A 17,624-nucleotide genomic window follows, 5' to 3' on the forward strand; every position below is an offset into this window, starting at 1 on the left:
CAGCAGCTTTACATAATTGATCTCCTCCCATTGTTGTGACAAAACTCACTATTAATTGGTACACATCTAAACTCTGTCTTCTGGAATATTACCATCACTAAATCCTATTAAACGTTTTCTATTTCAGTATACACAAACAGGCGATTTCAAAATTAACAAAAGACATTAGATGAAAAAACAGTAAACATAGAAAAATAAAACTCATTATGTCTCTGACAGTTATGGAGGATACACAATGTGTGATGCATTATATTATAGGCAAATATTAATATGCAAATTAGACCAACAAAGTTACAATACACGCTGATCAACAGTTACATCAGCAGTGAGCCTCAAATGCCAGTTCCATAAATTTTCTCAACATTGATTCTCAAAAAGAACATCATCTTCCCTGCAAGGATTCCTGTCTGAGTTGCTGAACTATATCTATAACATTTGTGTGCTAATGAAAGCTAATAGTAGCAAATCTAAAAGCATGCCACTGAATTGCTTCAGTTTCTGACTGGTGGGATGTCACATTGTCAAGCATGCTTATGTTCCAACAAAAAAATTTTGGAAAACAGGAGTTCAAAAGAGAATATATAAAAATCGTGAGATAAAGCTGGGAAAATGAGGTCAAAATCACTACCACATAATTTAAACCTGCGAAGAAGCTACAAAAATGGAATTTTCTGAACTCCGCTCTGTGTGTGTTTCAGTTAGACTCTGATGTTATAGCCAATAAGGATAAAAAAATACACAGTATAAGAACAGGAAAGGAATTTTTTAGTCATTTCAACGTCTCCTGCATATAAAGATTAGATTTCAACCTGTTGGAAAAGAAACACATATGAATAAATCAGTCATCTTTAATCCATTAACACTCGTATTATGAGTAAGAAATTTTTCAACAAATTATTCATTGATATACCATAAATTGTAAGAAATTTGCAGACATACTGAAAACCATTATGAGATTATGCTAACCACAAAAGAGGAGAAAACACAGGTAGTGGAACATTGTCTATGATCACGGTCTAGTAGATGTGAGGGAACAAGCATTGAAAATTTTAAATAGTAACAAACCCTAGAAAATTGCAGGAATTCTTTAAAGTATAGGAAATAATGTTCAAGGCTATAAAAGAAATGTAAACTGGTCACTTGAAACCAACATAAAAATAACAATTTTAGTCTATGACTTCCACTCAGTTCTTGACTGTGTGCCTCGGAAAGAACAACTAGATTTTGGAGCCGAAACAATTCAGATTAAAAATCATCTGTTGAGGAACTGAAGGAAATCAGTACTTTGGAAAATGACAAGTCATCAGCGGAAACAGAAACTCATAGCAGAAGTATGAAGATACGGATACTGAGCAACAGTAATCTGACACAAGCAACTGACAGAATTATGTTAAACATTTGTAAAATTGAAAAAATTACTTAAGAGTGGAAATGTGCATTAATTGTTCCTCTTCATAAAAATGACATAAAACCAGTCTGAATAATTGCAGGGAATTTCACTGCATCCTGTTATGTCGAAAATTCTTCAAAAAGTCCTGTGAAGTCAACTGGATGAACATGTAGGCCCATTAATAGTCGAGTATAAGGCACGATTTTGCAAAGGGTAATCGTGTAGAGAACAGATATGGGAACCAAAGTCAATTTTGCAAAGATGATGTGTAAATACTGTGACAACTTATGACAAGTGTCAGAAAGGTTTATGATTTGATAGAAGAAAATCTTGATTCAGTACTTCAACAAAGGAATTCAAAATTGACAGTAAAACAGTGGCAGTTATCCAACAGACATTAATGGGTACAACCTCAAATGTTAAAATGATTGGAGAAATTTTAGAAGCATTTGAAATGCACAACAATGTGCAGCCAGAGATCCACAATCCCCTCCAATTTAAAATAATTCTGAAAAAAGTTATGAAAACATAAGGAAGGAGATGAGGGAATCCAAATTGAAATTAAAAAAGAGCAGAGAACCAACATGAGGTGTATGGCTCTTATAGGTACTCACAGTTCTAATAAACTGTAGAAAAGCCAAACTTGCCCCGGAGAAGCTTCATAAAATGTCACAGAAAACTTGTCTACAAATCATCTGTGAGGAAACTCAGTAATTGACAAGAAGCCTGCAGATAATCTCTCCACTATAACTTGGTATGAGGAAGTGTCACAAGATATATACATAAAATATCCAGGAGAGATAATCCAATCAGTATTTATTTATTTATTTATGCTAGTCTGACGAGGGCCATCAGGTTCTCTTCTGCATTGGACCAGGGTTTCACACATACATCATAGTTACCTAAGAAACAACAGTTTTAATATGATAAATAGGATTAAAATGATTTGAGTGTCCTAAGTGGCAATGTGAGTAAGTAATACTGACTAGGAACTAATAAAGTTAATAATGACATTACTAGTAGAATTACAGCTGCTGCCACAAATGGTGGTGGTGGTAACAGTAGTAATGACAACAATAATAGTGGCAGGTATAAAAAGGATTTATAAATGTACAAGATAGTTTTCAGATATAGTGAGTCCCGTGGAAAGGAAATTTAAAAAGCCTCACCAGTTAAGAATTCTGGGAAAAGAGGGAGATTTGGGTGGAGCATCATTATATGCTCACATGTCAGTTCAAAGAGCAATTAAAAAGCAGCCAAAAACGTGGCTACTTCAGGACGTTTGCAGAGTACACACATCAGTGACTTTCTGTTAATGGATGTAATCTACATGAACATATTCCTATTGTTTATCTTCATGATTGTTTGATGTGTGTAGCACATTATGTATTAATCAAGAGTATGTGTATGCCGCTAGTCCACCCAGTTGTCAGTTACACCTGTTGTATCTTGAAAAGATGTAGTCTTCTCAATTTACGGAACTTGTGGACATACTTGGTTTGAGCCACATCTCTGATAGAAGTATCAGATGTATGTCCATGCCTTGAAATATGTCACTCTTTGTTATGATGAGGTGGCAGAGATCGAACATTTGCGAGTGCAGTGTGATGTTCAGTGCATTTGGCTACAAGGCTCATGAAGATGCTAGATAGTAGCGACTTTAGGCTGGTGAGGTTAGGAGAACAAAGAATACCAAAGTGCATTTTGGTAGGGGAGCAAGGTTCCTTGACGTGAAAGTGGGAGATATCTCCAGGTGGAGGGAGGTTTTGCGGCCAAGGCCAGCAGGCTTTGCACTGGTCAGTGAATGGTCAGCTGAAGACAGGAGGAGAAAGTTCCTGAAGAGAGCTAGGACAGTCTCTGCACAACAATATCGAAAGCAAGATAAATGGAATGAAAGCAGTCTGTCTTTCTATTGGTGCTAATGATGAGTAACCACAGTAATATGATGATAAATTATTAAAGTAGAAATAAGACTGTAATTTTTATCATCTGAATCAGAGCCTTGTGAACATACAGGGTGTTTCAAAAATGACCGGTATATTTGAAACGGCAATAAAAACTAAACGAGCAGCGATAGATATATACCGTTTGTTGCAATATGCTTGGGACAACAGTACATTTTCAGGCAGACAAACTTTCGAAATTGCAGTAGTTACAATTTTCAACAACAGATGGCGCTGCGGTCTGGGACACTCTATAGTACGATATTTTCCACATATCCACCATGCGTAGCAATAATATGGCGTAGTCTCTGAATGTAATGACCCGAAACCTTTGACAACGTGTCTGGCGGAATGGCTTCACATGCAGATGAGGTGTACTGCTTCAGCTGTTCAATTGTTTCTGGATTCTGGCGGTACACCTGGTCTTTCAAGTGTCCCCACAGAAATAAGTCACAGGGGTTCATGTCTGGCGAATAGGGAGGCCAATCCACGCCGCCTCCTGTATGTTTCGGATAGCCCAAAGCAATCACACGATCATCGAAATATTCATTCAGGAAATTAAAGACGTCGGCCGTGCGATGTGGCCGGGCACCATCTCGCATAAACCACGAGGTGTTCGCAGTGTCGTCTAAGGCAGTTTGTACCGCCACAAATTCACGAATAATGTCCAGATAGCGTGATGCAGTAATCGTTTCGGATCTGAAAAATGGGCCAATGATTCCTTTGGAAGAAATGGCGGCCCAGACCAGTACTTTTTGAGGATGCAGGGACGATGGGACTGCAACATGGGGCTTTTCGGTTCCCCATATGCGCCAGTTCTGTTTATTGACGAAGCCGTCCAGGTAAAAATAAGCTTCGTCAGTAAAGCAAATGCTGCCCACATGCATATCGCCATCATCAATCCTGTGCACTATGTCGTTAGCGAATGTCTCTCGTGCAGCAATGGTAGCGGCGCTGAGGGGTTGCCGCGTTTGAATTTTGTACGGATAGAGGTGTAAACTATGGCGCATGAGACGATACGTGGACGTTGGCGTCATTTGGACCGCAGCTGCAACACGGCGAACGGAAACCCGAGGCCGCTGTCGGATCACCTGCTGCACTAGTTGCGCGTCGCCCTCTGTGGTTGCCGTACGCGGTCGCCCTACCTTTCCGGCACGTTCATCCGTCACGTTCCCAGTCCGTTGAAATTTTTCAAACAGATCCTTTATTGTATCGCTTTTCGGTCCTTTGGTTACATTAAACCTCCGTTGAAAACTTCGTCTTGTTGCAACAACACTGTGTTCTAGGCGGTGGAATTCCAACACCAGAAAAATCCTCTGTTCTAAGGAATAAACCATGTTGTCAACAGCACACTTGCACGTTGTGAATAGCACACGCTTACAGCAGAAAGACGACGTACAGAATGGCGCACCCACAGACTGCGTTGTCTTCTATATCTTTCACATCACTTGCAGCGCCATCTGTTGTTGAAAATTGCAACTACTGTAATTTCGAAAGTTTGTCCGCCTGAAAATGTACTGTTGTCCGAAGCATATTGCAACAAACGGTGTATCTCTTATCGCTGCTCGTTTAGTTTTTATTGCCGTTTCAAATATACCGGTCATTTTTGAAACACCCTGTAGAATAGTAATAGTGAATTAATGAATAGTATTGGTCTTGGAGGTATGAGAATTGAGCAGAAAATTAGTACTAAAAGTAATCATAGACAAACAGAGAATAATAAGAGGGGAAACTGTTTTAAGTATAATATTAGTAAAACAAATTGTTTCTTTGCAAAATAGACATGAAAGTAAACACACAAAATTAGAGGCAAGAAGAGTTGAAATTTTTTTTAGCTTCAAACGTCCTGTCTGCATTGCAGACTGATCATTCCTATTTTAGATCTTCACCATCATCCTGCCATCATTTGTCCACAAGTTTTGCAGCTGAAATGTTGAGATCACACTGTTCAAAATCTCCAGTCTTTCAAAAGTGAGATCCTCCATTATTGTCAAACGTAACTTCAGGAGTTTCTTGCTCAAAAGCTTGTCAACTGATGTGGAGTTGTAACAAAAAATCTATTTTAGTCAATGTAAAACTACTGCTGGAATAACTCTTTACTGTAGAAAATACCGTGATTCATGGTCAAACAAAAATGACTGACTAAGAAGCAGGAAAGAAAAATTCTCAGGAACATATTCGGACCAGTTTTCTGTGAACGAATTTGGATAAAGAGGCCCTTTAGAGAGATCTATAGATAGACAGAAACAATAACGGACACCTACAGATAAAAAGGGATAAAATTCTGTGGACGCATCACAGGATGACTGACTACAGGCTCACAAGGCAGATCTTCGAGGTAGCAAGCACTAGCAAAAACAGTTCAAAATGGATCATAGGTACAGAAGAAGTTGGACTGTCACAAGATAACATAATAAATCGAAAAAGAGTCTAGAAAGACCATGAAACATACTTAAAGAGCGACACATGGAAAACAGAAATGGATATAAATGTTTGGAAGACCACAGAGGACATACACTATGTGATCAAAAGTATCCGGGCACCTGGCTGAAAATGGCTTGAAAGTTCGTGGCGCCCTCCACCCGTAATGCTGGAATTGAATATGGTATTGGCCCACACTTATCCGTGGTGACAGCTTCCACTCTTGCAGACATATGTTCACTCAGGTGCTGGAATGTTTCTTGGGGAATGGCAACCCATTCTTAACAGGTGTTTGCACTGAGGAGAGGAATCGATGTCGGTCGGTGATGCCTTGCATGAAGTCAGCATTCCAAAACATCCCAAAGGTATTCTAAAGGATTCACGTCATGTCTCTATGCAGGCCAGTCCATTACAGGTTTGTTATGGTCGTGTAGCCACTCCGCCACAGGCCATGCATTATGAACAGGTGTGTCCGATCGTGTTGAAAGCTGCAATTGCCATCCCCAAATTGCTCTTAAACAGTGGGAAGCAAGAAGGTACTTAAAACATCAATGTAGGCCTGTGCTGTGATTGCGCCATGCAAAAAAAGGGATGCAAGCCCCCTCCATGAAAAACATTATGACACCATAATACCAGAACCACCTCCGATTTTTACTGTTGGCACTACAGACACTGGCAGATAATGTTCACCAGGTATTTGCCATACACACACACACCCATCAGGTCACCACATTGTGTACCTTGATTCTTCACTCCACACAACGATTTTGCACTGTTCAATTGTCCAATGTTTTCGCTCCTTACATCAAGCGAGGCATCATTTGGAATTTACCTAGGTCATGTGTGGCTTATGAGCAGGTGCTCGACGGTGAAGTATAGGTTTTCTCACCTCCCACCTAACAGTCGTAATACCTGCAGTGAATAATTATGAAGTCTGGAATTCCCGTGTGATGGTCTGTATAGATGTCTGCCTGTTATACATTACGAACCTCTTCAAGAGTCAGCAGTTTCTGTCAGTCAACAAACGAGGTAGCCCTGTACGCTTCTGTGCTGTATGTGTCCCTTCACGTTTCCACTTCACTATCACATCAGAAACAGTGGACCTAGGTACATTTAGGAGTGTGGAAATCTGGCATAGAGACACATAACACAAGTGATACCCAATCACCTGACCAAGTTCGAAGCGCATGGGTTCTGCGGAGTGCCCCATCCTGATCTCTCATGATGTCTAATGACTAATGAGTTCGCTGATATGGAGTACCTGGCAGTAGGTAGCAGCACAATCCACCTAACATGATAAACCTATGTTTTTGGGGGTGTTTGAATACTTTTGATCATTTTGTGCATGTAAAGAAATTGGGAAGGATATAGGAGTAAGAAGAAAATTTTAAATTTAGACACTATCTCTTATAAGTTAATGTATGGGATGACGACGACGATGGCGACGACGACGACGACGATGACGATGACGATGCAATCAGGAAACATCTCCCGTAATTATCAGTGTGAGGAGATTAGAGGTATCTGACTGTCAGTACCCTTATCTTTGTTATTACTCACTTTCAGTGCAGTTGTTATTTTTGAAAAGAATTAACTGATTTCGTTACCTTAATTCAACTTGCTGTCAGAGATGACTCAGTCTTTACTGTTAATGTGAAATAGTTTGTTTAATCTGACATGTTTCTCATTTGGTGATCATCTCTGGGTTTGATGACTGAATCTTTAGATTATCCTTGATCTTAATGGTCTTTTGCTAGACTCGAGTAACACTTATTTTACTGCTATTGTAGTTGTCCACATGCTCATTGGTTCTTCATATGTATTCATTGGATGTATGAAAGCACATTCAATCATTTGAAGAGAACACTGTCCTCATGTTAACCACGTTGTTTATTTCCTATTTATGATAATACACGAATCTTTGTCATTTATATGCCTATAAAATAACAGCACTTCATGTAATAATTCCTATAACTTTCATGACATGCTGTACTTCATAATTTCCTCTGTGGATGAAACTGATGTGACATTTAACGACTTTGAAGTTCCATGCAGTGAGCTATCTCAAAAGTATGGCATAATATTCAATGCTACAGTTGTGTAAAAAATACATTCAATAGCAGTTCAGATAGAACTTTTTTTTCAGTTCTTTTCTTTACCTGTTTCATCAATAAAAATTCGACGATTTTTTACATTTTTCTCTGGTACTTCACCTTACTGTACGTGCATGGCAGGTGAATGATGTTTCACGCTTTTAATTTTGAAGTATCAAGTAGGAAATTTGTTTGCAAATAAATCAGTGTCTTTATAATTATTTACAAAGCTAAAAGCAAAGTGCTGAAATGAAGTGTTAATTTTTACTTATAATTTTCTTCAAAAACTGCTACAGTTATGTTGTGTCTCTTTGATTATAATATTTCCAACTATTGTTTGGAACAATTAGATGTTAGTGGGTGTTAATACAATTTTATTTATTTACTGTTTCATCAATTTTAAATCACCAGTAATTCTTTGTATTGTTTCAGGTGGCAGCCTCAATAAGAAATGCATCTGATAGTTTAAGGTACGTTTTTTATTATTCACTGCAGAATATTTTGAGCAGTATAAATTGTTAGTAACACCATGTGAAAGAAAAATAACCCCTAGGGACCAAAATACCATAAGTTATTTTTAAAAAGTTCTGTTTTTGGAGTTCTATTTTTTTCTATATATTAACCATTTGCAGTATATACATACAGCATATACCGACTACAGCAATGTTATGCATATTATCAGAGAAAACACTACTATATCCACTATTCTATTATTGCAGAAGACTAAAAAGGAGCTTTACGATATTACAACGTACGTCAGTCCCATTTATAACATTGGTTTGCAATAACAGCACAAACAGCAAAAGTGGAAACTAAAGCCCTCACATTAAATACTGTACTGTAACCTGAAAAATTATACACTCAAATAATGTTCTAAATCTAGTATATTGTGCTGTCACAGAGAGGAACAAAAATGCCTGAAAAATTGCACTTGCAGATAATATTCTAATGGCAAACATTCAACACATTGTGGTGCCACAGAAAGAAACAAAAATGCTTCCTAACTAGATGGCCAGCTGTAAGAACGTCTGTAAAAGTAATGATCTGTTCAGATGTTGCAGCAAAACTTTCTAAAGGGTCCAAGGCATTTAACACTTCATGGTGGGTAGGCAAAATGGTCTTGTCCTCCTCACATTCTTCAGATGTGTTTTGCACCTCAGACAGAAATGTTTGTACACCAGGTTCAGGATTTTAAATGTCTCGCAAAATTTTCCATTGTCAGGTGACGTGATATTGTTGTCACCATCTAACTTGCCAACATAATGTCTCCAGGCATTGCTAAAACAGTTCTGTAAGTGTCATGAGGAAACTGATGGAACTGATCCCCAGCTTGTATTGCATCCAGTGCTTCCATCTCGTTTTCAGCAATAAGGATAGCACAAATGGCTTGTGATACAATGTCTTCATAGCAGCAGTAATGCCTTGACTCAAAGGCAGAAGGCAACTTAACATATTTGGTAGTAAAAAGTGAACATTTACTTTAGTTAATCTTAAAACAAAAAGCCATTTATTATTAACTGTCAATCCAAGCTTTCCAATAAAGAGAGTAGATGCAAGGTAAAGCAGTAATTTCATGTTCTTAAAACATATCAGTTTCTCAGATTTACTGATCACCCAAGATTGTTGTTCATCTATGTTGTATGAATTACAGACAAGTACAAAAGTTAAAAACATTGTTTACTGCAGGCCCTGCCATGCCACATGTCACTTTTATTTTGTGAGTTTGACTTGGCAGAAGTTGTAAAGAAATCCTAGTTTTGCCTGCATTGCTGGCGTAATATATAGCAAACTTTTCTCTCACTTGGTCAAATTCATGCAACCAATGCTTGCCCCTTCTTCATCAACTTTATTCATTTCATTGCCAATCACTGAGCATGAAATTAGGCTTCTATTTTGGAACTTACACAGTCAACAAGCAAAACACCTGATGTCTGTTTTGAATGTCTAAATTTTTTTCTGCAGTCTCATTTGTTGTTGATTGAATTATAGTTCCACTTAAAGATACATTGGAAGGGCACATATAGCGTGAACCATTGTAAAAGTAAATGTTCAGCATCTTCATGCATAACACTGTGAAATCACCTTTGCACCTGGAACCCAGTGCAGCAGAATTAAGAACTTTTCATTTAAATAATGTGGATAATCTAAATTTGCTGAGTGTAAGCTTTCTGCCAGTTGTGCTGTTTTTCAATACACCATGTTCTGCTTCCTGCAGAATATTTAGTTTCGCTTGCTGATCTATGCTTTGTGCTTCCTATTGCATGACAACCCTTTCACTGCTTGGAACTCAATGTTACTAATAGTGGCCCTGTTTAAAGAATATAAAAGCACATCTCAACATGGAATTGCACTTGTTAATGGAATCTAGTTTTCCACACTGTTGGTGTCACAATTGTTTTCCTTGTTGATGGCGATTGTTGAGCAATGATATGCATAAAGGTCAGCTAGAGAAACATTAGGAAAAGAGAAAAACGTTGACAATTCAGGTTTAATAAAAAATGTAATGATGCAACAGACTAAAAAACAGTTTGTAATTCATGCTGACTGAAATTTGTTAACCATTAAAACATTGTATAATATCAAGTACATCACTGCCAGTACAGATATTTTGCTGGTGTTAACCAAGTGTTCACCTTAAGTGAGTTCATGTTCAGCATAATTGATTGTTCATTATTATTGATAGGTAAAAATATTACAAAGAAGTAGGGTTAGTAACACATTCTGTAAAACAGCTACTTTGTGTATTGGTTCCTTAATAAAAACAGTGTACTTCTTTTATTAAAAAGAAGCAGACTAAAGTGCAGGTGAAGTGTCAGCAGCTGTATAGTGCTAACTATTCTAATTGAATTTGACATGGAAGTCATAGAAATTCAATGTGATGGGTACAAGCTAATGTCCTACCATGTAGAATGAGTAAGAGGAAAGGGTGAGTGGTTATATACCCAAAAACTGGAGTCAAGTTTAAGCCCCTTCAGATTAATGAATGTTGGGGTGAACAGCTCTTTGAATACTGTGTCAGCAGTGTGGATAGGGAAACATAAGCTTGTTGTATTGACAGTTTACAGGCCACCATCATGATCTTAAATTTCATAAAGCAGCTGTAGTCAGCTTTAGTAAGGCCATGAAGACTTAACTGGTGAGTCATCTTTTGTGACTTGAGAAGCTACTAACAAAGGATGCCTAGAATTACCAATGTCTGAATTTGGGAAGTCTCACACAGTACAATTCCCCAAAAGGACTTCATGCACACATTGAAAACTTGGCTGTTTTGGGAGCAAAACTGACAGTGATTTATGTGGCAATGACAGTAAAATGAATACTGATCAGTTGTGCTTCGATCATAGAAGGAAAGTTTTGTCACCACAGAATTAGAGTGAAATTACAGGACAAATGTTATCAATTGTGTTAATAATTCTACTAATATTCTTATTCTCTAAAAAACCGTGATACTGAATGGAAGTAAGAGCAAGGGAAGAATAACTCCTTGGACTTAAGTATCTTGTGCGAGGTAGACAGAGCTCTAACTACTTCAGAAGACAACAAACTGTGCATAGTGAAATATTCTGCTATACTGTCTGTAGTGCACTATCAGATCTTCCTTTGTGTTCAGTAAAGCTCTTTTTTCCTGGCACAAGATGTTCTCATCCCAAATTGTGGCTATGCTTTTTTGGTGTTTGAACTGTAGTAGCCACTTGACCTGTTGTATGGGAAGGCAGGACTCATGAGGTTGCAAAATCATTTTTAGGAAATAATTCAGTTCTGCATTTGCTGTGTATATCCATGGTAAACATTTACCATTTTTCACCTAGTAAATGCTCACAGATGAGTGTGACCGCTATGTCTAGATCTACATCTGTTCCTTGCAAAGCAATGTGAAGTAAAAGATTAATATCCCTGGTTAGACCTATCTGATATGCGTCACACACCCTTTAGCAATGTTCTGAGGTGAGTCACACAGTTGTTTTGAAAGCATTGGATTTCTGAGGTATCCCAGCAATCGACTGACTGCTGTACCTACAACTGAACCAGTGTGATGATACCGTTGGTATCTTCACATATTGTTACACTCAAAAATTTATGAGTGTAGTGATAGGGCACTGTTTCTCCTTTTTGTGAAATTCAGTATTTTTAATCCTAATGGTTGAAATTTTATCTAGGTACAAGCTTATATATTCTTTTAAGTTCTTCATAATTGACAGAGCTAGTAATTATATGTGCCTGTGCAATTATGGATAGTTTTGCCTTTTTATCTGTGTTGCGTATGGAACTGAGTCAACAGTACTGTTCATAATAGTTTACCTACATTTCTGTATTATTATTTATAATTACTTCTACTCATGCATTACTCCAATTTCGTTTTGTGTTGATATCTCGGCACCCACCTTACCAGAAATGTTGTTCTTCCTCCCATGCTCCACCCTAATTCCCACCATATCAAACTTCAACTTATCCATTTCTGATTTCGTGTTCTCTGACTCACCTAATCAATCAAGGGACTTAACATTCCACACTCTCGCTTGTAGTGATATTGTTTCTTTCCCCTGATGATATCCACCAGAGTAGCCCCCTCCCAGAGATCTTATTGGGAGGCTATATTGCTACTGGAATATTTTACCCAATTGGATGTCATTATCATTAAACTATACAGCAGAGCAGCATGTCCTCAGGAATTGCAAAATAATTTCCCTAGCATATGGTATGGTGGTGGCTGGTACATTTACTACTAGAAAGACCGGCCATCCATCTTCATTAACCACATGTTAGCATGTGGACCCTCCCTATATATCCTTCCATTGCAGTTTTATATACTGTATGTCTCCCAGTTTAATTAAGGCAGGCATGTCACTTCACTTTGGCAAGATAAATGTTTCATATGGTAAGTGGGTGCCACAAAACTGAAACATGTCAAGTAATTTAGCTATTACTAAAAAGTCACAAAATTAGGAAATCATGACATTGTGCTGTGGAGATGCTGATAGACTTTTTAATTTTACACTAAATATCATATATTCTCACAACACTATAGTAAGTTTTTGTTTATCATAAGTTATTTTTCAGACGTTACACAGCAATTAAGAAGGGCTGGTAGAAATGAGGCAACACATTCTTGAGGAAAATTATGAATAACTAAAATGATAAGATGCATTTAAGAGATATAATATTAAACTGAAGTTCATAAGGGTTAACAGCATGTGTTACTGCTCATGTAATCAATCTTGACATGTTGCCATAAGTCCCAAATATCACAAGCTTTGTTATGGGATTTCATTGTGTCATTTAAAGGACAAGAACTCAATGAGAAATATCAGAAAGCTGCAAATGAATCAGGAACATAAGTGTTGCAACAATTCTACCAGCTTCAACCATGACTGTCCAGCAATAGACTAGGATATTTGCTGTGTCATTCACTTTTGTTATGGGAAGGTTGTTCCAATGGGACATCTTGGAATATTCAGTGTTGGAACTTTCACTAGCAATGTCTTCAAGAACACATTTGATGATGGCTTCAGGGTTGTGGCAACTGATGGGGGTGTTACTTGATGTTCTACTCTATCCCAAAAGAATAAGATAGAAAATACTTGAAACCTAAACCACCACCATACTCACTGGAGAAAAAACATACAAGATAATAACTGTCCAAATAATGAGACTTGGCACTTTTAGAGCATCGGGTACAAATACCCTATATCCCATGAATCACATGTGATGCTTACATTGATGGTTTTGTGATGGAACCACAAAGTTCCACAGGATAAACCTTCAAATTGTCATCTCCCTAATGCATTGTAGTAATAACACAAAAGCTTATCATTGGTTTAATATCTATTGTACTGCAATGGAACATTCATGTTTTGATAGCACATGTGGAGTAAATGAAACTTTTTATTTGTAGAAGATCACTGTATTTCACATGAGTCACTTTGTGAATGTTTCAATACTCCCATGCTGTCAGGGCACAGTATCTGACTGGTTGCCACTGGGGTAAGGACAGCTGGATGGGCAACCTGTATTATCTGCTGTGTGTGAGGGATAAGTGAGGACTGAGATCAGACACTAGCTGTATGATTTCTTAGGGCAGTTACTCAATGATAACAATAGATTTTGTTTTGATTTGCCAAGATTCTCTTTGGAAGAAGTATTGCTAATATTGTCCTAAAATTTTTGCCAGCCATTTCATTTGTAGGAGATATTAATGTCAGTAATATGCAGGTGTAATGCCAGTATCTCCTGGTGGGTTGTGAGATAAGCTATGTCTTCTGAATACAAGTGCTAGAATTTACTTCAGCACAGTTATTTATTTTCTCACAACTAATCTCTAATCCTGCTTAATTATAATTGTAACCTACACACATAGGCATGTCAAAAGGTCACTGAGGTGGGTACTACATAGAGCAAACAGAGGATTGTTTTATCATCTGGTGATATTCAAAATTGCTTACATCTTGCCAGACTATGATTATTGCAAGGTAGATTCACCACACTGTTGGTGCACTTGTCCTGTTGTGGAACTAAGTGTCAACCTACAGTATTCACCTCTTGCAAAGCTTGGTGATAGTTCCAATGTTGTTCGTCTACAGTGAATATTTAGCCCAGAACAGCTGCCTACATCATTTCTTTTGTCAGCTGGCTCAAAAAAGATATGAGTAATGACGAGGTGGATTTATTATTGTTGTGATAGCCCATAAAACTGCTGTATCAGTCAGGAACAAATCTAAAAACCAGAGGGGAGAAAAGGAGATAGCTCAGAGAGGGTGGATGTAATGCCGCAAGAAACTTAGATATGACTTTTTATTTTCAAGCAGTGATACATAACAGCTGAACTAGTAGGAAAATTTCAGCTCTATGTGAGAAAGCAATTTTGCCTGTTCTACTGAACCCAGGGGAAAATGATACATTGCACAATAATTACTGTAAAGTGGCCCTCACCAACTGTAAGCCAAATGACAAGAAAAATTCGATCAGCATGTGGCATACCTGGTCTGTAGAATCCAAGCAACTACGCACTCACATCCAGTGTACATTTGAAGGATATTGCTCCACCCTGAGAATGTGAATGCCTGGAATACACTGCCTTTCCCTAATCTGATAATATGTTGGAAATGTGTGTAATTGTGGCTGTGTCCTTGTATATGTGTACAAAGGAGTGTTTGGGGAAAGTCAGTGTGTGCCATCTATGCCATCTGTAAGCTTCGAAAGTGGGAGGTGTTTTCAGCCACTTTGATTATGAGCACACCAGGCATCTGCTCTTATCATCTGGCAGATGTGGAAGCAACTGTATAAGAAATATACCTACATAGGGCATATCAAAAAGGTGTGTTCTTTTTAAATTCAACATACAGTACTGTAGTCAGTGGGATATAATATTCTACATTAACTTAGCGTCTGATGATTTTAGACAGCCTTTTGTAGCCTTGAATTTAAACTCATGCCCTAACCTTACCACAACTGTATGAGTTGCAGTATATCCAAGAAAACAGAGATTAACAATCTGCAGCACAACTGAGATCATGATTATTTTGTTCAGAGCTTTTAAGGCTAACCTCTATGAGTGAACTCAAGACAGAAAAATTTCTTAGTATGTTTCTTTGCACAGCCATCTACTGCAGCAAAATTTCAGTTTTTGATGAAAGCAAACTGTAATGTTTCACTGTCATTGGTTACGTGAAACCACATATACATCAAAAAACAAAACAGTCAAAAGCAGCAATCAGGATAGAATAATAGCATGCAAGTATGAGCATGCTCCTACACACCCACAGCCATATCCACACTCAAATGACCTCATTGGGAAGCTCAAAGATGTCCAGTTCCATTGTGATGGAATGGGGTAGCTGCAAGTGGAATGATTGGACCCAGATATCACACAGGTAGACCATGCACCTACTGCCATCACTTGCTCGCAGAAGACTATGGTAGGATGGACTGTACATGATTTGTGCTGATGTCACCATTGATAGGGGTGTGTGATTCAGTTGAGGATGTTTTGGAACTCCAGGGGACCAGGAGTTGTGAAGATACTTTCGAATGGGAGGCTGTAACTGCATTGGCATCCTCCCTGACAGACAATATGTCAATTAGGAAGGGCTACACATAAGCTGTGCTGCTAACAACACACTCTAATGTTCGAATAATTTGTGTGTGTTATTCACATTTGTTCATCAGTCTAGAAATTTATGTATGTGTTCCTGTACAGGTGTTGTCCACCTGGTTGATGGCCATACTACCTAGCCAATAATAAATGTGATGTTTGTGGTAGTTGGGGATTCATTTGGAATCAAATAAAATGCCATGCTTCATTGCTTTGTGAAATAAATTTATCATGAGTGCTTTTAAGAATTTATACTCTAAGCTCAAAGTGTTCTCCAAAAAAAGGAAAATCCACTTGGAGAGAGTGATTTATTTTTATTTTAAAATCATTGCTTTCTCTTTTCTTTTCCATTATCTTTGGGTGGAAACTGTTATGTCAAAAACTGGAGGATATTATATCTAATAATAATAATAATAATAATAATAATAATAATAATAATAAGTTAGTCTAAAAGATTGTTGAACAGTATTTTAAAAATATTACAAGACTCTTAAATAACAGTACCTACTAAAAAATTAGGAAACCCTGTCAGCACTGAATGAGACTGGTAGTTATTGAATTTCCTGTGATCATTTGCCTTATAAAAATTCTATCGCTCTGGCAGAATGTCATGATAATTTTAAATCACTTACATGTACTGAATAAGTTATCTGTGACACCCATACATTTTTATCTTTCGGTTTAAAGTCCCTGATTTTGAGGATGGTGAAATACTGTTTTTTGTATCGTGTAATTTCACACCTCTTTCCTCCTTCCTCAGTGTCATTCAAAGTGCTGGTGACAGCTGTAACGTTTCGTATCAAGAAGCATTACATGAAGGACTAGTCGATGACGATCTGGAGATGGATACAGAGATGTCGACAGATTTCAGTATGTCTCATAACTATAGCAAGTTACGGACTTTACAAGAAGACAGCTTATGTGGCACAAGATTAAATTGTAGCATCAGGGAAAAGGAATTCCATAAGTTTAACTGTAGTTTCTGCCTACAGAGCTTCCCTTCAAAATACAGACTCATAATGCATGTCTTCATCCACATTGATGGTGTGCAGGCACCTGCATATGTGTGTAAGTCATGTGGTGAGGTATTGCCCACTGATGACAGCTTAAAAGAACATTTGAGAATGAGTGAGGGTGACCAAGAATTATCAGCTGCCAACAGCGAGAAACTTGAATGCAGTGATGACATCTCCTTAGAAAGTGTACGAGAAGAAATTGTGGAACAGAATGAGAAGCAATCTTCGTCCAAGGAAACCAGGAAAACTTTAAGGAAATCCTTTAGTGACATATGCAATACACATACTGTGACACAAGTTGCAGAGAAACTCAGAATTATGTGTACAAGTGATCATGTTAATGTCCACACTGTGCTAAGTGCAAAGAGACATCACAAATGTGATGTTTGTGGTAAATTGTTTACTCGTTCGGGCAGTTTCAAGGTACACGAATTAATACACACGGGGAAGAGACCTCACAAATGCCGTGTTTGTGGAAAATCGTTTACTCAGTCGGGCAATCTCAAGACACACAAATTAATACATACAGGAGAGAGACCCAACAAATGTACTGTTTGTGGCAAATCGTTTATTAGTTCGGGGAATCTCAAGGCACATGAATTAATACACACGGGAGAGAGACCCCACAAATGCCGTGTTTGTGGAAAATCGTTTACTCAGTCGAGCACTCTG

General features: G+C 37.9%; 1 protein-coding gene across 2 annotated transcripts in view; it reads left to right on the forward strand.

The window, feature by feature from the left end:
* LOC126108604 (uncharacterized) overlaps window positions 1–17,624 on the forward strand; it is a 203,773-nt gene that overhangs the window by 105,181 nt on the left and 80,968 nt on the right. The window contains exons 6-7 of one of the 2 annotated variants that reach the window (XM_049913907.1): window positions 8,280–8,317; window positions 8,567–8,682. In XM_049913907.1, the coding sequence (XP_049769864.1) occupies window positions 8,280–8,317; window positions 8,567–8,663 (135 nt within the window). In that variant the 3' untranslated portion in view covers window positions 8,664–8,682. Of the gene's footprint in view, window positions 1–8,279; window positions 8,318–8,566; window positions 8,683–17,624 lie in introns of those variants that run through there. The other variant, XM_049913908.1, reaches the window with a different exon arrangement.

This window comes from Schistocerca cancellata, chromosome 11 (assembly GCF_023864275.1).
Source record: "Schistocerca cancellata isolate TAMUIC-IGC-003103 chromosome 11, iqSchCanc2.1, whole genome shotgun sequence".
Lineage (NCBI taxonomy): Eukaryota > Metazoa > Arthropoda > Insecta > Orthoptera > Acrididae > Schistocerca > Schistocerca cancellata.